The 26,536-nt window shown below is 45.7% G+C and overlaps 2 protein-coding genes across 2 annotated transcripts; one reads left to right on the top strand and one right to left on the bottom strand.

Moving 5' to 3' along the window:
* Positions 1-19,109: 19,109 nt before the first annotated feature.
* LOC149086530 (uncharacterized) lies at positions 19,110-21,146 on the bottom strand. The gene has a single exon (XM_089231792.1). It carries the CDS (start codon positions 21,144-21,146, stop codon positions 19,110-19,112), a length of 2,037 nt encoding a protein of 678 aa, XP_089087918.1.
* A 3,269-nt stretch (positions 21,147-24,415) lies between these two features.
* On the top strand, positions 24,416-26,212 carry LOC149086529 (uncharacterized). Its single transcript, XM_089231791.1, has one exon. The coding sequence runs from the start codon at positions 24,416-24,418 to the stop codon at positions 26,210-26,212; it is 1,797 nt and encodes a 598-aa protein (XP_089087917.1).
* Positions 26,213-26,536: the final 324 nt, after the last annotated feature.

The raw sequence follows: 26,536 nt of genomic DNA, 5'->3' as shown, positions 1-26,536 counted from the left end.
TCTTTCACGGGCCCCTATATGATGAATTTATAACGTGAAAAATACTGAGAAGCGTCCTAGGCCATCTCGTCCATATTCCTGGGCCCCAGGGCTGGAGATCTGTCAGCCCCATCCACGTGAGGGCCCCTTGCAAAAGTTGGTTCCTGAGGTGTATACCCCGAGCAGGGCTGCAACTAGATACTTTGTCATCCGGAGCAAGCCGGCATTTTGGCACCCCTTGATGTAGAAGAAACAGTTAAAAGGTGAATTCGGCGCCCCCTTCTGGTTCAGCGCCCGGGGCACCAGACCCACCTGCTCCCCCACCAGTTGCGGCCATGGCCCCCACATCCTGGAGCAGGGCCCCTAGGCTGGGATCTTTTACGGGCACCCCCCCTTCCGGTCAGACTTTCCATGGGTCCTTCTATAGTTAATTTATAGCGTGATAAAACAAAAAATTATGAGAATCGTCTCGGGCCCCAGAGCTAGAGCCCTGTTGTCAGCCCAGCCCATGTGGGGGCCGTGGTTGCGGCCCTGAGATCCCAGCAGTAGGCATATATATATATATAATACACTCATGTCCATAAATTAAGGATAATTCAGAATCACACGGAAATCGAAATCTAAAGTAAATATTTCACCTGTAGAGTTATCACACACATCTGTAAGAATGATATGCAAATTTCAGGAAGCCACCAGATGATACCGATAGTACGTCACAATGACGAGAGTGTAAGAGGGGGGTATATAAGGAATGGTGGCAAAGAAGTAAAATTGTTCACAAGAGTTCTGTAAGGCGCTCAGTGCCATAAGCGAATAGTTATGACACAGAGGACGCATGTGGATGATTTTTTACGTGGTAGAATTATCGGCCGCCTGGAATGTGGGCGTACTCAGATGGAAGTATCCGAGGAACTTGGAATTGCCCAAAGTGCCATCTCTATACTCTGTTCGTTCTAACTTGGGTCCTGATGTAAATAAAAGCACGTGTGCGATGCCCAAAATGATTGGATGAAGAACATTTCACCTTTTCTTACTGTGCAACACCACCAAAAATATAGTCCTTTATCGTTTGCCCCTCATACCATAAAATACCTCATAATTTTTATTTTTTTTAAATATTTATTCCATATTATTTCAAAGTTATCTGGAAAACGGGAAAAAATATTTTTTAAAGATCGGTCAAAACGTTTTTGCTGCTATGTCTTCAAGTTGGGCGTTGACAGGATACGCCTTTCTCACTCAAACATTACCGTCCCCCCTTTTTAAACGGAAGTTTCATTTTATTATTACTCTTATTCGCAAACAGATTTCATATACACTTGTATACGCTTCTTCAAGAGGTCTTGCAAAAAAAAGAGTTTTCTTCTTTATCGTTTGATGACATAAATGAAATATGCGTGTCTATCTTGTTTGGCAGAGCCATTTGAAAATGCATTTCTTTGCTGCTCTGAACTCTATAAACAAAGTTGCTGTTAACAAGATTTTTTTTCTCACCCACACGCTTTGACGTACACTGAACGGGAAAGGGGTGGGGGTGGGTCACTTATCGTTCGTGGTGAATATACGCATTTCAAAAGAATTCACTGTTCTGCTTGAGCAGCTTGTTGGGAGGAAGTAATATTGGTTTCGTCGAAGGTGGCGAGCCGAAGAAGTCTGAGGATTATCACATAGACATGAAGGTAAAATTTTGAAAATCTGGTTCTCTAAAGGTGGTCATTTTTGATTCAGTTAGCCTCATTATGACAGACACTATAGATCCCGTGAGAAAGCGGCCTGGGGGCCCATTAAAGATCCCAGTCCAGGGGCTCCTGCTGCTGGATGTTGGGGTCATGGCTCGCACCCTACGCACGGATAAAAATCCGAAATTGTCTTGACAAAAAAACAGGATATCAACAACAGATAGAAGTAAAGAAACGAAATAATGTGGATGACTCATAAAAATTGGAACTTCTACAGCCCGTGGATTATTATGAAATATTTAATTATACAGAACCGCAAGAAAAATAAAAAGCGGCAACACAACGGTAAGTTGTTCATAATTTGTTTCACGTTATAACTGGTAGCATATCCGGCCCAGGAAAATCATACGGCTTAAATTAGCTCAGAAATGAAATTGTAAAATTCTGAAGAAAAAAAAGTAATAAGAAAAGATATTCTTATAGGATTTTTTTTTTTTTACTATCTGCCGTAAAATAATAAACAACTCGCACAAACTTTTGTAACGACCATGGCCCCCCCCCCCCCAGGCTGTGATCTTTGGCGGGCCCTCAGACCAACCTTTCAACAGCCCTTCTATAAAGTAAACTTTTAGCGTAAAAAAAAAAATGACAAGAATTGTTGCAGGCAATGTCGGGGCTGGAGCCCTGTCATCCCAACTCTTGAGGAGTGTGCCACGATAACGACAGAATACCTTATCGATTTTTTTTTTTGGGAGATATATACCTCTTTCTATTTTAATTAGTGTTATCAACTGTTTTTATTTCAACAAAATTTGGAGAACAGTGAAAAAAAAATTTCCAGGAAAATTCTTCATAACGAATTTACAATTTCGCGTTCGAGGGAAAAAACGCACGTGCTCGGAACACGTAATGAAGGGGCGGGTAAAATTACAACCAATAGAGATAAAGGATGCGGAGTGATATCAACAATTGGTACAGCGGTTTATTTACATCAGGACCCAAGTTAGAGCGAACAGAGTATAGGCTTTGGCAACAATTCCAAGATAACGGAAATGTCAGTAGACGTTACAGTACAGGTCGCCCCCGAGTTACAACACCGAATGAAGACCGGTATTTGGCAGTAACTGCCAAAAGAAGCAGACGGAGCACAGCATCCGACCTGTCTCGTCAGCTATCTGCAGCCACGGGTACCACAGTTTCAAGGCAAAACGTGTATAGACGTTTGGGAGATATACGCTCTCTATACGCTCGCAGGCCTGTCAGATGTGTTCCGCTCACGGCAACTCACTGTCGGCAGCGATTAGCCGGGAGTAGAGAACATGCAATGTGGACATCGTCACAGTGGGCTTGTGTGATGTTTTCCGACGAGTCCAGGTTTAGCTTGCAGTCTGATTCACGTCGGACTTTCACATGGAGAACGCCAGGTACCCGTTACCACCAAGACAACATCATTGAACGACACCGTTGCGGTGGTGCAGGATTGATCGTTTGGGGTGGAATTATACTGGGTTCCAGAACAGATCTGCATGTTCAAACCGGAACCATGAAAGCCCAAATTTATCGGGACATCATTCTGGAACAACATGTACGTTTGTTTAGGGGTGCCATGGGCGCCGCTGTGGTGGTCGAGTGGTTATAGTGACGGACTCGTGATGCGAGGATCCGGGTTCGAACCCCACAGTGGTGGTCGGCTGAAGTTGGTTTTCTGTGGTTCCCAACTTCAAGGCGCGAATGCGAGCCGATCTCCCCGTTAAAAAGCCTCGCCACAGAGAGCAACAGGCCTACAACGTTACAAATATTCAATCATTACACTTCACTCACAATTTGAAGTGTAGATGGCAACACTGAAATATCATACACAACACTAGCTACACACTCAGACTGTTAGGTGTACACACGCACTTTGTTCCAGACTCTGCCACGAAGCTGGGCTGGAAGAGATCTCGGCAACGGGATAAGTCCGGTGGCAGAGACCCTGGCGTTCATTCATTCAGGGGTGCCATGGGCGCAGAATTTGTGTTTATGGATGACAACGCCCGTCCTCACCGAGCAAACATCGTAAACGAATGCCTTGAATCTGAGGATATAACCCGTATGGAATGGCCAGCATTCTCACCTGACTTGAATCCGATAGAGCATGTGTGGGACATGCTTGGCCGACGAGTTGCAGCCCGTCAACCACCTCCTACATGTGTACCGGAACTTCGGAGAGCATTGCTTGAAGAGTGGAGTGATCTTCCCCAAGATCAGATCGATAATTTGATACTCAGCATGCCTAGGCGTTGTATGGACTGTATTTCATCGCATGGGAGACATACAATGTATGAACCATCATACCAACCATGTAATAGTAAGTTTTTGTAAAGGAGATATTTTTGTACAATTGCTCCAGGGAGCAAAAATCGCAGTTTTTATGAATGGTATCATACATACACCATCGTTCTTGTTCTTTATCTTTTGTTTAATAAATGGGCTTTATGAATAAGTAACGTTTGTTTTTTTTCTGAACCTTTATTTGCCGGAGCTGGCATTATCCTTAATTTATGGACATGAGTGTATATGAATTGGCGTCATCGTGTTCCCCCAGACATTCAAGTCTATCTCCGCCTATGACGGCTGACATGAGGAGGACGGCTGACCTGCTGGTGACCCATGTCCACCCACAATTACGGGTCTGACAGGGTTTACGGAAAATTCGCCGACAACAATTCACCGCCATGCAATTCACCGCGAGGAAAATTCACCGCCATGCAATTTACCGCGAGGAAAATTCACCGCCATGCAATTTACCGCGAGGAAAATTCACCGCTAGGAAAATTCACCGACTAACAATTCACCGACAACAGTTGATGAGTCAGAAATTGAGGGAGTGAGCGATTGAGTTACTGAGTCAGTGAGCGAGGGATTCAGCGAGTGAATGATTGAGTGAGCGAGCGAGTTACTGAGTGCGTGACCGAGCTACTGAATCCGTGAGTGAGTGAGCTACTGAGTGAGTGACCGAGCTACTGAGTGAGTGACCGAGCTACTGAATCCGTGAGTGAGTGAGCTACTGTGTGAGTGACCGATCTACTGAATCCGTGAGTGAGTGAGTGAGCTACTGAGTGATCTAGTGAGTAAGTGAGTGAGTGAGCTACTGAGTGATCTAGTGAGTAAGTGAGTGAGTGAGCTACTGAGTGATCTAGTGAGTAAGTGAGTGAGCTACTGAGTGATCTAGCTAGTGAGTGAGTGAGCTACTGAGTGATCTAGTGAGTAAGTGAGCGAGCGGGCTACTGAGTGAGTGACCGAGCTACTGAATCCGTGAGTGAGTGACCGAGCTACTGAATCCGTGAGTGAGTGACCGAGCTACTGAATCCGTGAGTGAGCTACTGTGTGAGTGACCGATCTACTGAATCCGTGAGTGAGTGAGCTACTGAGTTATCTAGTGAGTGAGCTACTGAGTGATCTAGTGAGTAAGTGAGTGAGTGAGCTACTGAGTGATCTAGTGAGTGAGCTACTGAGTGATCTAGTGAGTAAGTGAGTGAGTGAGCTACTGAGTGATCTAGTGAGTAAGTGAGTGAGTGAGCTACTGAGTGATCTAGTGAGTGAGCTACTGAGTGATCTAGTGAGTAAGTGAGTGAGTGAGCTACTGAGTGATCTAGTGAGTGAGCTACTGAGTGATCTAGTGAGTAAGTGAGTGAGTGAGCTACTGAGTGATCTAGTGAGTAAGTGAGTGAGTGAGCTACTGAGTGATCTAGTGAGTAAGTGAGCGAGTGAGCTACTGAGTGATCTAGTGAGTAAGTGAGTGAGTGAGCTACTGAGTGATCTAGCTAGTGAGTGAGTGAGCTACTGAGTGATCTAGTGAGTAAGTGAGCGAGCGAGCTACTGAGTGAGTGACCGAGCTACTGAATCCGTGAGTGAGTGACCGAGCTACTGAATCCGTGAGTGAGTGAGCTACTGAGTGAGTGACCGAGCTACTGAATCCGTGAGTGAGTGAGCTACTGTGTGAGTGACCGAGCTACTGTGTGAGTGACCGATCTACTGAATCAGTGAGTGAGTGAGCTACTGAGTGAGTGACCGAGCTACTGAATCCGTGAGTGAGTGAGCTACTGAGTGGATGAGTGACCCAGTGAATAAGTGAGTGAGTGACCTAGTCAGTGATCCTAAAGATATGGCGGAAAGTTTTAATAATGACTTAATTAGAAGAAATTGAGATGATACGGAAGAAATTACAAATTGCTGTTGCACAAGAGAATATATTCAATAATTCCATTAACTCTATATTTCACTCAGAATTTTCAAACGAAACGTTAAAAGGAATAATAACAGAGAATTAAAAGATAATAAAGTAAGTGGATACGCGATGCATTAACTCCCTAAAATGCTTAAAATCATCTCCTGTTATCACTTTGATATTATAAAAAACATTGTTGATCATCAGTAAGCAATGGATTATTTTTTCATGATGAACTAGCTGTTACCAGCGACTTCATTGGTGTGGATTCTGCAATCTCAGATTTACTCAGCAATGATTCCTCCTAAACCACTTTAATACCTCATGATCCCCACGGGTGATGAACTTTCAGAAATCCCGTCTTATTAGTGCATATCTACATCTATATATTTGTGGGGAATGCTCACAATAATACAATTAAAAGGGATACTAAGATAGTTTAATCCATTGATCTTCATTAAATAAGAAACAAAATAATACAACAAAAGCGTCAGTGTGGGAGGCCACGTCTGGTCTGACCCACGTACACGTCGACGTCTGCCTGAGCTCCGTATACATCGTCAGAGGGCGCTCTTATATTACCGTGAAAGATAGGACGTCTTCCTTCCTACATCGGCCATTCTGATCTGTAGCATGCGCCCTTGCATGTGTAATAATCATACATATAATATGCATGCACATATATATAAGCAAATAGACAAAAAAACTTGCCAGGAAAAAAAATGGACATCAAAAAATTTAAAAAAAATTCGGCATAATACGGTTAAACGGCAATAATGATTATAATAAAATACATCTTAGAACTAATAAACAGTAATCACATCCGCGAACAAAAAAAAATATTGACTCATAGCTAAAAATTAAAACACGTAAAAATAAAAAAAAATCAGTGACAAAAAACACATCATGAGAAAAATTATCGAAAAATAGAAAACACGCTAAAAATAAAAAATATATATACATAAACACACGCAAAAAAATAAATATTTCGTAAGTTTCAAAATAACACGTCGATCGAAAAATGATAATACGCTTAATCATGAAATAATACGCTCATAATCATAATAATCATCTATCATTCATGGAAATACGAAATCAATAGGAGCATGAATAAAAGAAATCAATCGCATCAAATGAAAAGAAAGCAGAAAAAAAATATATACACAATAAAATCAAAAAGTCAAATATTCATATTATTGTGACAACGTCGTTCAGTTTGTATTTGAGTGGAGGTTTTCTACGATAGTTATACGTTTTTCTAACTTTTGACATATGCTTGAAGGTTTTGTTGGACGTCGGCAGATGTCCAAGGTGATTGATATTGTAGGTGTTCAAAGGGGTATCGTCTTTTTGATGGGGATGCAAACTACTCGGTTTTGCAGTCTTTCTATTAGGTTTTCGGGCAGCTTGATGAACTTTGTTGGACGTCCGAGAAGACATAGTAACGGCCAAAATTGGAACGAACAGTTATGCTGCAACACTTATATATGAGAAATATTTTAGATATAATAGCAGAAGTAACACCAACACAAACACAATAGCACTTTCTTTCACATCTTTCCAATTAATCAATTCGGCAACTACAGAGAAGAAACAGCAACAACCTTCATCATCAGTGTTGTTATCAGGTTCAGCTTCCATGACGGCGGACGCTGTTGAATGTTTCACCACCTTTTCGTCATCAGTGTTGACCATATGTGCAACCAGCTTATCGCACACAGGACCCATCTGTTTCTCATCATCAATATCGTCTTCAAGTGAATCGAAGAATTGTTCCTCACCAATATCGCGTTCGATGAAAGGCAGTGGTCTGGGAGGATCACACATCGGTTTGTCGTCTGTGACCGTGACGCAAAGTTCAGCATTCGTAGTTTCGGTTTCAGTAGGCACATCAGATGGAAATAATTGGTCACCGTCAGTTTGGGTTTCTTTCGACACTAAGGGTGAAATGTCAATTTTAGGGTTTTCTTCAAGTATCGCATAAACGAGTGGTTTATGTGCATCGTCAGACGTCTGCTTCTGAAGGTTGGAAAATATCACACCATCGGGTGTAATAGAGAGTTCGGCTTGGTTTATAACATCACATCCTAGGATAATATTGTTACGAACTATCGAGGATAGATGGCGCGATTCGTTCGATGGCTCTCAGAAATATCGAAATCTGTTGATACCGGTTTCGGTTTGGCGGAAATGACTGTGATTGGTGGGGAACTGGCAGGGCGTGTAGAGAAAAATCTAGAAAGTCCCGCCCCTCCAGGCAGTCCGTATGGTGGCGCCGTCGACTAGGAAACTGTAAAATAGAATTTTGTGGAATGTTCTTTTTCTCAAAGTTATAAATAGTGCGACGCTCACAAGATGGTAGGCTAGAGAGGCTCAAGGAGACTCCAATAGAGAGATTTGTTGAAAAGTCAGTCGTGTTTAACTCTTTGCCTACCAGAGGGGTGAAAATCTATGGACCCTAGGATTTCGGAGAGCTTATTCGAGACAAATTTCTTACCCCCCCGTATTTATTTCTCCTATTCTTCTACTGCACATTGTAGAACCTTTCTTGACAATGACCGGATAACTGGTAGAAAGCAAAGTATTTCAACGCCCTCTTCTCCGACCAAACAAAGCGACCGGGTATGGAAAGAAGATTCGTCTGTCTTCACTCAGTAAATTTCCTAATGCAAAGTTTTGGCTACTTATGCTATTTCGCTATTTGCCATTACCAACTTCGAAAAATGTCCTCACCAACGGCAATTTGTGACAGCAAAAATCGGATTAAACTTATTAATCGATAAAATTTTACGAATCTGAGTGACAAAATATTCTACGACCTACTCCTGTTTTAAACAGAATATGAATCAAGAGAACATGACGAAAACCAGAGGAATGTAAAGCTTAAAAATAATCCCTAAACTAATCACATTACAGAATTGTGTGGACATTATCTATTCAAGAAGATTGCAGATAACTAGTGACATGTCTGTTAGTAGAAGACAGAGTTTAGACTATAAAAAACATCCCACAAATATTTTATCCTTATTTATCGCACAATGGAACTCAATACCAGACGCATTGGTGGTAAAAAAAAGGTGCCCTGGGAAATACACGAGATTAAAGGGAGATTTTCTCTAATTCAACGCCTTTGCATTTCCCAACAAAGTACTTATAAAGATCTTTAAATTACACGCCACTTGGGGTCTATCTTTCACAATGAACTCAAAACTTATTCACGAGCAAAAAGTTTTTTTTTTCTTTTTTTTGCAAGTAAACTACACTGTATTATTCTTTTCTTAGTATTACTAAAGAGCCAAGTGTACGTACCCACAGAGCCGTAGGTTTCCATCCCCAATCTTTTAATCGATAAAAAAAATCCTCTTTTTTGAAAAGAATTTTAAATGCCCTTTTTTCAGACAAGTAAGGACCTCCCAAAATCTAATCGCAGTAGGAAATCATTTAAATCACGTTGAAGCCGAATCTTTTCACCATAAGTCTTTCTATTTCCAAGAAGTCTTTCTTTTGCAGAGTCCTGCCCAGGGGCGAATATTTTCATTAATCCAGCCTTTCTTGTTTTGATACAAACAGAATGAGAGCTCAAAATGAAAAGAGATGTCCAAACACGCGAAAAAGCAACAGGATAACAAACAGCACAACAAACCTATGTGAGAGCACAACCCAAATTCTGCTATTGTTATAATCATATATGTATTGAGATAGTATAGGCCAGACCAATTTTTCTTGGAACTCGCCTGTATAAAAGCTCTTACTTATCTTCTAATACATCTATCGTCCACTTTGTGATAGTGAATTCTTCAAGCATCTCATCCTCTTTGTCAAGTGGATCAGAGGCTGAAAATGTTGGAGACAAGGAGTGGTGTTTATCAAAAGCTATTCTAGTTTTCTTATCACTTATTTTAAGCCACCAGGACAGTGTTTCTCAAAGTGTGCGTTGTTGCTCCTAGGGGTGTTGCGAACCTTTTGTGAGGGGTGTCACGACGAGCTGGAAATACTAATGTGTATGTGTGTGCCTATTTATGCTTTGAAGTGGTTCTTTTATGGATGTACAAATCTATACTAAACTATTTAGAAAGACACAGATCAACTATGAACAGGGCAAGGGAGGCACGAGCGTGACCAAAGCCTCCTAGAAGTACCCAGTATCTAGGAGGCTTTGGCATAACCCCCACAAGGGTAGAGCTTACAGGGCACGAGCCCTGGCGTCCGGGGTGATTCTTATTTTTTTTTTCACGCATAAATTCACCATAAGAAAGCCCGTCTGTGCTGCGGGCCTGCAAGAGTTCTTAGCTATCCTGCTCCAGGATGAGGGGGGCCATGGCCACGAGTGATAAAAGTTTAAGAACCACTGCAGTTGGGTGTGGAATATAAAATTCGAACTAAATACACAAAAAAATAAAAATTTCTTTCAGTTTTACCGATATTTAATTACTTTTTTTGACGGAAACTTCTTATTTTCTTGGTGTGTGTATGTTTTGCTGGAAAAACACAAACAGCTTGAAAAAATATGAAAAGATCGAACTTCGGTAATTCTAGTTCTAGAAATCATTTGAAATTGTACGTATGTTAATTAACAATAACGACAGTGATGCGAAAATACAATAATATTTAGTTGTCTGTTTCAACATTGATTCCTTCAAAATCTAATGGGTCCGATGTACAGTACATCTGAAAATTGTCATTCATTGAGTGTTTCATAAAAAAATGTTCGAAAAAAAAATTTTTGTAATGTTTTAATTCCAAAAAAATTAAGATTTTCTGATGTATTATAATTAATGTTCTTTTTTTTCTATTGTACTACGAAAGAAATTCTTCGATTAATAATCAAACCTATAGCTAGCAGGCAGATCTTTCACTAGTTTCAAACAAAACGAAAAAAACTTTTAATGAAAATCAGAACGTTGGCGAAATTTCAAAAAATAGTAACCACACTTCTTTCTCAAAGTTCACCTGAGTTATCGTGATCGTCAATAGTCATTCTTTCATAAGTAACTGTAGTTGTAAAATAAAGAACCCCGCGCAGCAGCCGTCAACAATCCGTCACTGTGTCCCGCCCACGGAATAAAAGAGTGTGAAATGCCTATCCCCCCTACCTCGGCCGGATCTGGTAGTCTGCATGACGGGCTGGATCGGCCGGATATAGTAAAACGTTGAGAGAAAGTAGTTTGCTCTCTGATTACGTTGTAAATACGTGTAAATTGCTGTCCTGTAAATAAATCTGTGTTTGTCCGTCAAACCGCTTCTTGTTTTGAAATCCCGAAGTCTTGTGTAAAATTATCCGGAACAATTTGGTGTCAGAAGTGGGATAATTGAAGACTTGCATGAAGACAAGACGAATGGACATGGATGAAATGCGAGAACAGCTGAATCAACTGATTTCTGTGATGGGCCAGATGAAATCAGGCATCAACGACGTCAACACGTCCATAGCTGCCGTCAAGGGAGATGTCACCGCTGTCAACACATCCATCGCCGCCGTGCCTTCACATCCTGAGCCGACGAGCTCAGATGTCAATGCAAACATTTCCGGAATGGAAGAGGAAATCGCCACGTCAATTGCTGGGGTGAAGGAAGACATCGCCACATCGATTGCCGGAGTTAAGGGAGACATCGCTGTCGTTGAAAGTGGGGTGGACGGAATAGTTGACACCTTGAAAGAACTTTTCCAGGAAGTGATTGCGGTCGACGAGAAGCTCTCGAAGAAGATACAAGAGCTAGAAAGAGAATTCAAGAGCCTACATTCTCCACGGACGCCCACCAGGTCCTGCCAGCCATAGCTGATGTCAATCGGCCGAACATCAAGCCCTCGATGTATGACGGGAGGACATCGTGGTCGATGTCCGATCTTCAGGACCCAGTTCGAGATGATCGCCTCAGCGAACGGATGGGACTGTTTGCTCAAGGCCTCCCACCTAGCCGCCGCACTCCGAGGTGAAGCCACTGAAGTCCTTCAGACGCTCGCCGACGAGGACCGATCCAGCTATGCAGCCCTGACGAATGCGCTTGAGTTAAGGTTTGGAGAAAACTACTGTTATGGTGCAAAAGAGATATTTTAGCTTTACAATAATATTTATGAGAACTATGACCATTTTGCTCCTTATATGAATATCTTTCAACACCTAGGCCAGTGATTCGAATAGGGCATACAGAGCGTGGTTACCTTGACCACAAAATAACCCTTATCTACAGGGAGTGCTAGTGTTCCATCTTAATTAAGATTTACCACATGAAAACAAGTAAAAAGAACCAAATTACTACAAGTCACACATACACATTTATAATAGCTGAGATAATTAAATTTTAATTACTTTTCTTCCTCAATGAGATATTTTAACAATACAGCAGCATCATTTAAAATACTTCAAAACTGACATTGAGCAAATTCAAAAGTCTCTTATTGCAGAAGAAAAAAAAATACTTTTCCAACATCAACATTTAACAAACCTTTACTTTAAACAGCGAAACAAACATATTAGAATAGTTCCGAAAATGTGCATTGCCATAGCGATCATTAGAATTAAGACACATTAAAGAAATTTCTACTTAACTGAAAAATTCAACAGGGGGGAGTTTGATTTAACCTCACAGGATCGTGATATTAACAAAAACTTTACAAATTTCCAGATCATCGCCACGAACTCAAAATAAATGGTGAATGAGAGAGAGAACAGAGAGGAAAATACCTCACATACTCACAAATTCCGAGTGACTCGACGTTCTGCCACCCAGGGGTCAGTGTTCCTGCCACAGTTCTTGGGTCTCGAATCAAGTTCGAGGGGCATCGGGAAACAGGCGGCCTATCCAAGATAGGACAAAACTCTCCGGATCCTTCTCAGCTGGCATAACACGCTCTCAGGCTCTGCTCTGGACATGGTGACAGGCTTCAGGATTGCCTCGGCAACAAAATGAAGAAACTACTGCGGTAGCAAACAGCAACATCTCGCGAGAACGATTTCACATTACTAACATCAAATTTACCGCGTTTTTCTCGACGAGAGAAAACACGGAAGACTGAACCAAGACTGACTACGACTGACCACAGAACTGACTAAAGAAATGACCAACCCACCGACGTTTCGAGGGTATAAGTAAAATGAAAAGTGGGCGTGGCCTCGAAAATGCGCACACTTTGATTCGTGGCGTAAATTTTTACGACATCACTTTTGACCAATTAAGGTGAAAGGGCAAGTCTAAAATCCGGACAAAATAACGCCCTGAACGAAACTTTCTTTCTACGGGGAGACTCTTCTGATCCCAAGGACAATGCACTAAATGCTATACAAAAAGGAAAATGCTTAATTACGCACACACATCATTAAAAAAATACAAATCAAATTTTACCATTAGACGGGAAATTAATTCCGCGTTCCAATGATAGGTCACATGACATACTTCGACGCATAATCAATGATACAGGAAGAATTTCGTCATATGACAAAGAAAATTAAAAAAATTAATTAACACATGATTTTAAATTCAAGGTGCCACATAGAATACACTTTCTTGAAATATCTAAATATTTTCCAATCAGAATTATTATCCAAATTCAACGTTAACAAATATCAACGGCACGTGTGTAAGTTTCCATTTAAAAAAAAGAAATTATTAATGAATTACTTAATTAATGACTCCACAAAATAGTTCAGCATGTATATCTCATTCTCCAGAAAAATTCTGATGACGTTGCAAAAAGTTTCAAACACGAAAAGCGGTAATTTTGTGTGTTTCCCTCCGCAAAAATAAACAAACAAACAAACAAATATTCTCTCCGCGTCACCTTCGAGATCGGAAACGAAAGTTCGAAAAATGGCCATCTCTTGCCTTACTATCCTAGAACAAATTTAAATTTTTACAAACTCTTAATTTCTCCAACAAAGATGCCTCAAAATCGGTTCACTGTTGACACCTAGGAGCAAAAATTCCAGGGGATTAATTTAGAATAATCGGTCAAAGTCTACGATATCGAGATCGTGTGGAAAATCAAAAATTTTGAAAACACATACCGTGTGTCCAAAAAAAATAGGTGTGTAACCTACTCGTTTTCCCAACTGAAAAAAGGACAACAAACTAATTTTCTTACAATACAAAACACATATCTACTATTTGACACATAAATATGACACATAAATACGATATGAATAACTCTCGATTTCAAAAAAACTCTATGTCATATGTCAAAAGAGGGGGAAAAGTGTGCTATGACTGTTCCACCTTGACACTACCTCAAGGACTTTCACCGGCTGCAACTGAAGACCAGGCAGTAGAAGGCTGGCGAAACGTTGCAAGAATTGGCCATGGACATCGAGAGACTCTCGCGGTTGGCATATTCCGATTGCCCGCCGGACATCAGGGACGGATTAACCCTACAAGCCTTCGTCGATTCTGTCAAGGACCCCCGACATCCAGCAGGCGCTGCGTCTGGGCGAATACAAGGACGTGAAAAGTGCCTTCGTCAACGCCATGAAGTTCGAAGCAGCCCATCAAGCTTCGAGACGAGAGCGACGAGTGGTCCGTGGCGCTGTGGCGGAAAACGCTACGGCATACATCATCAGAGAGCTGAAAGATCTCCTAAAGAGCGCCAAGAACGATCGTGGGACCCGAAGAGACAAGTCGTTGGGAACCCTGGAAACGCCATGGAAAAGGCCACCTGCGGCGCGTATGCTCAGTCACAGCTACCGGTACGGAAGATGCGCCATGCCGAGTGTACCACGTCTCACAGCTGCACGGAGGAGACCACGGACTCCACGTAAGAGGCGAGATTGATGGACTGCCGTGTAGGATGGTCATCGACACCGGAGTCAACGTGAGCATCGTCAGGACGGACATGGCTCGGAAATTCCAACAACGACTTCTCTACGTACCACCATCGTTGACGCTGCAGACAGTCACGGGAGAGAAAATTACTGTGCGCGGAAAATTAGGAGTCTCACTGAAATTCGCCACGGTCACCTATCGACACATCGTCTTCGTGGCAGACATAAAGGATCCGTGCATCATCGGAGTGGACTTCTTGAGGAAACACAGATTTTCCTTAGACATGAGGAATGACCAGCTGCACACGTCGAAGGAGCATATCGCCCTGCTCGGATGCGGTCGTGACGATGTACCTCCAAGGAAAGTGGTAGACATTCCAAAGGCGGAAAAAGAGTGCATCGCCGATGCAAAGAAGACCAATGGCAGGACCGGAACTGTGCTCTCACGAGGGTCAGATGGCAGGAAGAGGACGATCCAGCCTCGTAAAGAGAAAGCGCATGGAAATGCCGACGCCCTGACGACAGGACCGGGTCCACAGAACCGTCGTCGTTTCCCCAAGGCAGAAGAGAAGTGTGGACCGGTGAGCCCTATAGTGAGACGGATAACATCTCAAGTCTCAAGTGATGATCCTTGGAGCGATGAGAACACCCGAAAGGCTCAACTAGAAGATCCCGACATACGACCGATCATGGAGTTGAAGGAATCCACCGGGAATAAACAAGCATGGCAAGACGTCGCCTCTTCCAGTCCGACGACCAAGAGATACTGGGTGCTATGGGACTCTCTGGAGATGAGAGATGGCGTGCTGTACCGCAAATGGGAGTCGGAGGATGGAGACGTTCCGGTGACAACTCGTCCTGCCAAGGAGTCGTGTGAAATATGTGTTGAAGGAATTGCACGAAAGCCCGACCGGTGGACATTTCGGCGTGATTGAGACTCTCCAGAGGGTCCGTGAACGATTCTGTTGGGGCAAATCCAGGACCGATATGGAAGAGTGGTGCAAGAGTTGCGACGCCTGCGCCGCCCGCAAAGGAATCACCCCGAACATCCTGCGACCGTTACCGAGGACCGTCCACGAGAGCACCGGATACCAGTCATCGCTGATGAGAGAGAGGACCTTCGCCAGCCAGGTGATCTGATGTTCCGGCGACCGATAGATGCTGCTCTTCCAACGGAGGAACACGTCCAGGGACTCCAGGAGCGCCTCGAGGACATGCATCGAATCGCCAGACACAGGATCAGCATCGGCTCTGGAAAGCTGAAGAACTGCTTCGATGCGAGGGATACGTCTCATGACTTCAAGGAAGGGAACCTCGTCTGGCTGTGGAACCCTAAGCGCCGGAAAGGACTGTGCCCAAAACTTCAGACGTCATGGGAAGGACCCTACAGAGTCGTGAAGAGGCTGAACGACGTCATAGCTCGGATCCAGAAGACGCCATCCTCGAAGTGCAAGGTGGTCCACTTCAACAGACTGGCCTCTTACCACAGTAACAACCCGCCGAACTGAATTGTCGGGACGAACAATTCTAAGAGAGGGGCAATGTTATGAACTATCGACGATAGATTGCGCGATTCGTTCGATGGCTCTCAGAAATATCGAAATCTGTTGATACCGGTTTCGGTTTGGCGGAAATGACTGTGATTGGTGGAGAACTGGCAGGGCGTTTGGAGAAAAATCTAGAAAGTCCCGCCCCTCCAAACAGTGATTCAACGCCCCTCCAAGCAGTCCGTATGGTGGCACCGTCGACTAGAAAACTGTAAAATAGAATTTTTTTGGAATGTTCTTTTTCTCGAAGTTTCTCCGGGGTTATAAATAGTGCGGTGCTCACAAAATGGCAGGCTAGAGAAGCTCAAGGAGACTCGAATAGAGAGATTCGTTGAAAAGTCAGTCGTGTTTAAACGTTGAGAGAAAGTAGTTAGCTCTCTGATTACGTTGTAAATACGTGTAAATTGCTGTCCTGTAAATAAATCTGTGTTTGTCCGTCAAACCACTTCTTGTTTTGCAATCCCGAAGTCTTGTGGAAAATTATCCGGAACAATATCATATATCATGGAGGGATTCGGCACAACGTGTATCTGAGCAGTAAGGTTCTGATCGTCAATGGAAAGTATCGTTTGAAAAGAACCAATGACAGGAATTTTCGAATAACCAAATCCAGTTAGAACACCAATATTCGTGGTTAGCGTTGGTGATCCCAGACAAAATCATTTCGCATGCAGACACCCGTACGACACGGTCACGCTTTTTTCTTTCAGCTCGTTCCGACGGACACGGTTTCTCGCTGACGCACGTTCTCCCGTAGGGGTCCGGGTGAGAAGGAATCTCAGCCCGGCCAAGGGAGTAAAACCCGGGGACCTAGGCCATAGTAAGGCTGGACGGGTCCCACAAGCTGATCTCGTAAGATCTTTAATAAACACCGGATAGAGATCGAAGCTCTCAAACGGTTGTTCAGAAACAAGGCTGGTGACACCTGCTCGGGACCGCCGCAGCGACTTTGTCCGCGAGGCTCTCCGGTGCGCTAGCCGCAGAACCATCTCACTTCGCTTCTACGTCGCCCCCTCTTCCCACTGTGACTTTTTTCTTCCCCCCCCCCCATGTGCAATGGATTACACACTTTTTTTCTAGGATACAAAAAATCAAGGTAAGTGGTCTTGATTGTGCGCTCTCTATTTTTTGAAAATGGGTGTGTTACGTCCCTTCGCCACCGCTGAGGATGATAATGTCTATGCGCAATTGCAGCGCCAATCGTATGCTTTCGACGAGCTCTCAAGGGAGCAACGAATCGAATTTGGAAATCTTCTCCTTACATGGGCTAAAAGCAAAGAAGACGTAATTAACGCTTCGCCCTATCAATCGTTCAACAGTTGCAAATTTGATGAAGCAATTCTTTCTCTTGCAACAAGCTACACGGAGCTGTCAAATAGACTAACTCCGCTCAATCGTTCCGACCAAATAGACGAAATAATCGAAAAAAATGAAAATTCACTAATCGATAGCTTTATATCCGAGGCAAGGGAATTCTTTGACAAATTCCAAGATACCTCCTGTGTACACAAAACGTCACGCGCGTTTAAGCTGGGAATTATCTCCACCCCTATCCCAGTCAAAGGGAATCCCCCATCGACCAGCGAAACGCCGAAAAAAAATAAAAAGAGAAAGAAAAGTCGCCCCCAAAAAAATTCGCCCCCGCTCTCTGAAGATGATTCTAACCACTCTGGCGATAACGAATCGAATAATTTTACGCTACATCTCTCCCTCACAGAGAACTCTACTGCCCTCGAAGACAGTGCCCAATCGACAGATAATAACTCAACCCAATCGACCTCCAGTGGCGTAACCGACTCCACAGATATTAGCACAGAAGACTCTAACTCGTCTTCATCCACCATTGAAGAACCCCCCGAGCCAACCCTGGCACCAATCGTAGTAAACGCGCATAACATTTCAGCCGACAGCACCGAGGGAACCCCCCCACCCAAGTCGCCCCCAGGGCAAGTCCCCAGCATAACAAACGAACCAGTCGATGCTTCTCCCCCGACAGACCCCCCCCCCTTTCCCCAGTCATCACGAGTGATAGAGCATCCGCTGAACCCACTCCCCCATCTTCGCCAACCTCGATCCCCTCGCCCCCACCTCCCACTTACTCCACTGCAGCCTCTGTGGACCAAGACGGCTTTACCAAAGTCTCATATAGAAGAAAAAAGAAACCAGCACCACCCCCCCCCCCAGTGGCCATACCGGCACCAAATCGAACTAATCAAGTCGCCCCCAATCGAGGTAAGGTCAAAATACCAGCCATCATTCTCTCGCGCTGGGGCGATACGTGGCTCCGGGATTTTGCAACTGTTCGCAAAAAATGTGAACACCCCCCGGAGGCGAAACCCAGGGAGAACACCATCGTTTTCCAAACTTTCTCAGAAAACGACCATAGAACCGCAACGAAATTTTTCGATTCGAAAAACTTTAAATACCATTCGTACCGGCTGCAGCAGGATAGAACCGACAGAGCAGCGCGTCCGCTTTCGAGGGAGCTTGGTGTCCAGACCTAGGCTCCCACCCGGGCCGTCTGCGCCGGGGAGCATCTCTGCTGGCCGTCTGCCAGAGAGTGATGGCTCCCATCTAGCCGTTGCTAGAGAGCGCTCCCATCCAGGAAGCTGGAGAGCCAAGTTTTACCAAGGGGGGACACCGCGCCGTCCCTCTACGACGGTTACAGGGGAAAAAAAAAAGATTGAGCGAAGCAGAGTGCCCGTGCTGTGCAGATTTCCAAAATGATGAAAAAAAAAAAAAGTGAAAAAAAAAGTAGTGCAAGAAAGAACAGTATACAAATATACAAAATGTACAGGAGATCCTATAATACACACTATATACACACGATAATACACATGTGATCCTATAGTTACGGCGTCGACATCAGGGAGCTTACACAAGCCCTGGGTGTGGTGAGTGGGTGAGTTGGTCGTATCGCATCTCGTTGAGGGGTTTCGGATTACACCAGCATAAAATGTTGACCGGTGGAGCGTGATCTGGTAACTGGCGGGTCAAGATCATCCGTATTTCCGCTGTCAGAGTCGCTAGACGGGGGGTCAGACATGGTATCTTGATGTAGAAGGTGCGAAAAAGCTTCCAAGAAGTTAATTAGTGCAGCAATTTTGTTGTAGTTGAAGGGGCTGCGCATCATACGTCGTTTCCATGCATATTGGTGCACGCTCCAGTCTCCCAAGAAGAAGGAGTGGTACGATTCCGTAAGGGTACATATGGAAACGTAGTGATGGAGATCGCCGATTCCCCCGCAGGCGCAGAAGTGGTTATTCGAGCCCTTAAACCTCTTCAAGTACGTCGGGAAGGGACCATGTTCCGTGTAAAAGATGATTTTCGTCCTTGACCACACCTCCCGACCACGTGAGACCGTTGGGACAATGAGGTTAACGTTGGTGGAAGTCTCCTCCGCATTCCATATGAGTTGCCACCTGCGGAGGACCAGCGTAGCAAAATGTGACTTCGCGTGCGAAGCTGGCAGCGGGAGAGTGATGGCAGAAGTGGTTGTCGTGGCGCTTTTTGCTAGGGTGTCGGCCTCCTCGTTGCCTTTAAATCCTTGGTGGGCTTTAATCCATGAAAGGCGTATGCGTGGGTGCAGGAGGAGGGTATTGCGAGTGTCGTTCACCAGTTGGGTTCGGTTGAACGGGTTTGATATGGCGTGGAGGGAAGAGAGGCTGTCAGTGAAGATCATAGAAGGTTCAGAGCATGATGAAGCGAAGCGGACCGCTTGGAGAATGGCAAAGATCTCGGCTTGGAAGATCGAGTTGAAATTGTTGAGTCGGGAGCTCCAGTCTTGTACTCGGACATGGTTGCGGAATGCCACGAATGCAGAGGCCACGCCGTCGGAGTTCTTGGAGCCATCTGTGAAGATCTGCCACTGTTGTTCGTTGAATGGCGCCTGGAAAAGAGCAATTTGGTCCGTGGGCAGCTCCTTTGACGGGTGCTGGGGAACGCTGGGGACCGGGCGTTCAAACCTGTCGGCCAGGAATCTCGTGTTAAAAAACGTGACGTCTTCCCTGAACCTAAGCAGCCGAACCTGACGATTCTCCGCTTGCAGAACGAGGCCCAGAGGAGGGTTGTGGGTGGCCAGCTGGAGTACCTTGTTCGACGTGGACCTGTATGCTCGAGTGATGAACAGGAGGTGCGGGCGCTGAAGAGCCTGAACCGCCCTTGAGAGCCTGACGCCGGGGTCGGAATACCATATGGATGCACCGTAGGCCACTTGCCTGACAATTATCTGACGATAGAGGGTATTCCGAAACTCCTTGCCGTAGCCCCAATTTGAGCCTGAGAGGCGCCTGAAGTCTTTGAGCATCTTTGCCGTCTTCTTCTGCGACACGTGCGAGAGGAAGTTAAAGTTCTTATCAATAATTATCCCTAGAACCTTAATTGATGAGGCATGCTTTAGCCTGACGTTGTTCAGTTTGAACGAGGGCTTCTTCAGGCGCTTGTTTGGCCACAGGACCAGTGATTTGGATGGTTCCACCTGAAGGTCGTTTTCCTGGAGCCATCTGGAGATCGTAAGGAGAACGATGCGTCCCAGTGACGTGACATTCTCCGGTTGGCGAGCGGCTAGGACTAGCACCAGGTCGTCGGCATAGGCTTGAAGGAACGCCTTTGTGCCAGGGGGAAGGGGGAACGATGAGTGAAGAAGAGGATCGAATGCGAGGTTCCAGAAGGCCGGACCGGTGCATGAACCTTGCGGGCAGCCACGCACTAAAGTGCGTGATACCTCGCCCATGTCCGTAGACAGGGTGACCTCTCTGTCCGGCAGGATATCCTCTAGGAGCGCACTAAATGGGGCTGGGACATCAAGGTTGCGGATGGCGCTGATGACTTTCTCGTGGCGTACGTTATTAAAGGCTCCCTTGATGTCCAGCGAGATGACTGCCGTAAGGAAATTCTCCCTGCGGTTTGCCTCGATCGAAGTCAGCAGGTGGCGAAGGGCGTCGTCTGCTGATCTTCCTGCCCTGAAGCCGAATTGCATCGGATGAAGCGCCTCTCCTTGCTCCAAGTAAAACGTCAGCCTCTGTGCGATTAGTTTTTCCAGTATCTTGCCCAGATTCGAGGTCAGCGTGATAGGCCGGGATGACGTTGTTAGTGCGGAACCAGGCTTAGGTACAAGTACCAGGCGGCCCTTTTTGGGAACAGGGAAAAATCCAGGCACTTGTTGCACACTCCTGTCCAGTAGTCCAACATTGTCTGGACAAACGCCTGTACAATGCTGTTGGAGAGCCCGTCTGGACCGGACGCCTTGTTGAGTTTCAGTGCCTTTGCTATGCGGAGGACCTCCTGTGGGTGGAAAGGCGGCTCATGGTGTGTATGTTTGTCTCCACGTCGGGAAAAAAGTCCCTGAGCTGCATGGCTGCCAGTTCTTTTGCTGAGAGATGGGGATGAGGCGTAGGAGGCGATGGCGGCGGTTTCTTCGAACGAAAGATAGCTTTGTAAGGTGTTCCGAATGTTGTGTTTGTCGTCGTGCAGAGCTTTCTCCAGGATTCGATCCGAGTACGTTTAACCAACCGTTTGAAATTGGCGCGAAGTTGTCGCAGGGAGAGAGTTTCTTCCGTCGTGTCTTGTTGGCGCCTTTTGCATCTGGAGATGCGCCTCTCCAGGGCTCTGATGGCCCTTTTCTCTGTCGAAAGTTGGGGGGACCACCAGCGTATGCCCTGCGTGAAGGTTGGGGGTAACTTGACTCCGAGAGTGGATGCGCAGGACGCTTGAAGAGCAGAAACCAGCGTGGTAACGTGCGTGTCGAGATGCGCTTTTGTGGAGATGAGGGGCAATTCCCGGCAGAGTTGATTGAGTGCTGCAGGGAGATGAGCGCGGAGTCTGAGCAGGCATCGTTGCGTGTCTTTATACCGGATAGGTCCTGGCAGGTTGTGTCGAAGATGGCGATCGTGGACGTGAATGTCGATGTACTTGTGGCTGGAAAGGGATTTATTCCTTGTGTCCACGGCCCACTTCGTGCGATCAAAGATATGCTTGGAACTTGTGAATGCGATATCTGGCCAGCCGGAGCCCGTTCCATGCGTGTATGTGGCAGGTGAAGAGGGGTCATTCAGCAGGAAAAGGTCAAAAGACGACAGGAAATTCAAGACTTTTCTGCCCCTGTCATCTTGATTTCTATAACCCCAGACAGGGCTGTGGGCGTTGAGGTCTGTAGCAAAGATAGTGTCTGCCGGGCCTGCTGCCTGGATGAGAGAGTCCAGTTCGGCAATGGACGCGTCAATGTCCGCTAATGGCGAACAGTATGCCGAGCAGAGGACCACCGTAGAGGATGGGAGGGACAACTTGATGGCAACTGCCCCTTGGCTGTGGAACAGGAAAATGGGGGAAAAGGATTGGTTGATTTGGATGATTGCCGCTTTTGCGTTTCGGGACTGCCAGTAACGCCAGTTATTGGGGCAGTCCACTCTGTGGTGCAGTAGGGCTGGCTCTTGCACAAGGAGGAAGTCGTATTCATGTTTCCTGGCGTGGACGTAGGCGTTGGAGGTGGCGGCATGTGCCTTGTCCAGATTGATCTGTAGGATCTTAAGGCCTCTCCCAGAAAGCGAGGAAGGGTCCAGTAGGGAGTCTGAGTCAGAGTTTGAGGAAGAAGTTGTTGATGAAGACATATAATGGCTGGGAGGAGAACAGAAAAAAGTTAGGCAATGTAGATGTTATGCTTAAGCTTAAAGTTGTTTGATATCTCCTGTACCACTTGGCGACGGAATGTTGTGGTCTGTCCCGTGATGGTGATGCCACTTGAGGTAAGTTTAGCAGCGACTAGTGGTTTGGCTTCCAGCAAAATGATGTTGGAAAGGAGGATTTGCTCCATGAGGTCGTCGTAAACCTTCCTATTGGTGCCCTGTTCCGGGGAGAAGAAGTATGCGTGGAGGGCCCACTGCCTGGAGAAGTGCGAGGTTTGATGGGCGTTGCCCACTGCCCTTGCATACGTGGTATAGCGAGGAGGATCCATTGTAAAAGACTGTTGGGGGCGGCTGTTCAGATGCGGGGCGCTGGAGGGGTGGTCAGTAATGCGAGGGCGGTCCCTCTGGAATTGCGTCGCTCTGGTTGGTTTCGGGCGCTGCCCATGCGTGGGTGTTGTTCGGGCCCAGTCGTTGCCTCTCACCATGTTGGGGCGCCGGTTGGGGTCAATAGTCCGCTCCTGTTGCTGACGCCTTCGGTCAGGGTGCTGACGAAGGTTCTGTTCTTGATGAGGGGTTGCCGTGTATCTATTGCGAATGGGGGGGGGGGGTTCCGAGGGCAGGTCGAGGGGTGTTCCTTCAGGTATCTGGGCGTTTCGAAGTGGACGTGGCGGGATCGCTTTGGCGCATGACGCTGTCGACGACGGAACTTTTGGCTGGTGACCTCGGTCCAAGGGTTCTCCCTTCGGTATTGTAAATCCGGTGCCGATCTGTCGGCCAGTTCCAAAAGTCTCAGTTGAAAGGCGGTCGGCTGAGGTAACACATGGCCCTGTGTACTCGCTGGGGGATTGTCCTGTCTTGTCGTGTCCGCGGCTCTGTTGGAGGTCTCGTCCGCTGCTGTCGCTTGCATGATTGTCGGCCCTCTAGTGGTGTCCGCAAATTCCGGGGGGGGGGAGGGATGGGTGCATCGTCCTCGTACGCCACTGGCGAGTCCGCTGGAGGGTTCAAGGCGTGCCAGTTTTCTCCAGAAGTCCCAGGGCCCGGTTTTCTCGCAAGGGGGGCGTAGGGTGCATAGTTGATACGTTGCGGCCCCTAATGCGATTTCGTTGCGGTCTCTGAAGCCTGGGTGATGGAACGTTTTCCTTGAGGGTGTTATCCTGTAGGCGGGTGGCAGCACTGAAGATTCCATCTCCTTCCATGATGTCCTGGATAGTTCTTTCCCTTATTTCGTCTGTCTGGGTCTGTTGGTTGCGCTTGTACTCTTTCGGGCGGGCGCCAGAGTTCATTGACGTTGGCGAGGTGGCGTAGTACCCTGTTCCGGCAGGCGGTGTCGCTGAGCTCGTGGGGACAGGCATCTGGTCCGCCTTGTCGGCCCACAGAGCGAGGGTATCTAAGTGCCGGAGGGCAATCTTCCTATGGGCTGAGGGGACGCCGTAGCGGAGATTCTTCCCCTTCCCTGAAGCGTGCAGGACAATCTCCCTGACTTCTTGGATGATATCCGAGACGTTGATGATATCAGTGGGATCCAAGGGGATCCGTGGATATCCAAGGGGCGTTTGATAATATTAATCATAATATCATCACATCTCAACTTCATAATCTTCCAATTCCTACAAACCTAGCTGACATGATGACCAGTATTCTGAGTGATCGCACAGTGCAAATCGATACACCTGAGGGTCCAGTTCTCCATACAATCACAAAAGGTTGTCCTCAGGGGTCATGTTCTGGACCTTTACTTTGGAACATTTTTATCAATGATCTTTTGCAGCAAAACTGGCCAAAGAATGTAAAGGTTCAAGCATACGCTGATGATTTAATCGTGATTGTTTCAGGACCAGCCGTGGAAAGAACGGGCACTACAGCGACAATCACCTTAAATTCCATCAACACCTGGCTTCAACAAAGGGATCTAAAAATAGCAGCGGAAAAAACATCCTTCCTCTGGATCTCGTCAAAACGACCTCCATCAATTAAGATTGGAGATCAATTCATAAAGAAAAAATCCCAGGTTAAAATTCTTGGAGTTATTTTTGACGATAAACTCAACTGGTACGGCCACATAGCAGAAATATCAAACAAAATTAATGCTCTTCTACCAAAACTTTGGTGCTCGGCAGGCAAGAACTGGGGCATTAATATGCAAATGAGAAGAACTCTGTACCTCGCGGTTGCTCAAAGAATCATCGTGTATGGAGCAGTCATTTGGGGAGCACACCTCACTGAAGAGCAGGGTCGCCGGATTGATTCCATCCAAAGAGGTTGTCTCCTGTATATTTTGAAGGCGTACTCAACATCTCCTACAAATGCGCTCCAGGTAGTGACGGGGCTCCCTCCACTGAGGCTATTTGTTGAGTTCGAGGCCAAAAAAGGTCTTCTGTGTAGGAATAAGACAAACATCCAACTTCAAAACGGTACATTTGTAGGACATCTTCAACTCCAGAGTAATGTAACGGGTTGGACAGAACATCCAGCAATTTCTCCAACTGACGTACAAATTTCCACAATTTCATCAGAAGACAGAATAACCTCAGTTGATGATGAAATTTCAATCTACACTGACGGCTCCAAGACGGAAAGTGGTGTGGCCGCTGCATTTGTAATCTACAAGGCAAATGACATTTTGTTCCGATGGTCGTGTAAACTCCATAGTAACAATACAGTTTTCCAATCGGAACTTTTTGCCATTTACATGGCATGCAGAAAAGCAATGGAGCTCGGTGGAAAAACTACTATATTTTCAGACTCTCTCTCATCCTTACACGCGGTCAAGGATCCTCTCTCAAGACATCTGGTTGCAAGACAGGTCAGATCCTCCTTGTGTACCAGCCCGAATATTAGTCTGGCATGGATAAAGGCTCACACTGGTACCCGGGGAAATGAGGAGGCTGACATCATGGCAAAATCTACAACAGAAAGAGAATCTTCAGACTTTTCATTATTTCTTCCCAAATCTTGGGCTACGGGAATCCTGAAGAACGAAATGATGGACAAATGGCAATACAGATGGTCTAATGAGAGAAAAACAGGACGTAAAATCTTCGCTCTCATTCCTACAGTCAAGGCCAAATTAAGGAGATGGACCAGAGAAATGTTTCTCTTCTTCTCAGAACACGGTCCATTTCCTTCTTATTTAGCTAGATTCCATCGAAGAACGGACAAATGTAGGTGTGGTGAGGAAGGCACAGTATTACACTACGCCACGTCATGTCCTCTTACAAAAGCTTATCACGTCTCTTCTCCACCTGTCAATGTACATCAGTGGAAATTGCATCTTCTTGGGAACCAAGAATTCCATCGAAAGATCAATAAATTAATTAACTACATAGAAAACAATGAAGACCATATCATCGTTCCTAGACCGAATGGTGCAGAAAACCGGATTGAGATGCAAGACTCCTGCTCTGACTCGGACTATGAACCCTAAATAATTTAATATTAAGAAAAAAGGGGGGGGGGGGGGAAAAGTCATAAACATGAACAATGAAGTCCGTTGTGTTGCCATTGTCATCATTTTCACAATAACATTTGAACAATGATGTTTCGTAAGAATTTCCATTGAAATCTATCGGACTTCCAGCGAGAAGAGACAACAGTGGAGTGGCGTGGATCCCCGGTGGGGGTGAATCCCGCGGCTTGAGTCGGGGATACCCGCTGAGCCCGGATACTCGAAGAGTTTTTCCAGCATGGCCCAGCCGCAAGGTAAACTGCTTATATCCCGCAAGGGACAGAGCGGGGGCCATGTTTGGTG

This window comes from Pholcus phalangioides, unplaced genomic scaffold, assembly GCF_987345545.1.
Source record: "Pholcus phalangioides strain wild (caught in Gottingen) unplaced genomic scaffold, Ppha-v1.0 ptg000004l_1, whole genome shotgun sequence".
Classification (NCBI taxonomy): Eukaryota; Metazoa; Arthropoda; class Arachnida; order Araneae; family Pholcidae; genus Pholcus; species Pholcus phalangioides.
This window is presented reverse-complemented; position numbering and strand designations above follow the sequence as displayed.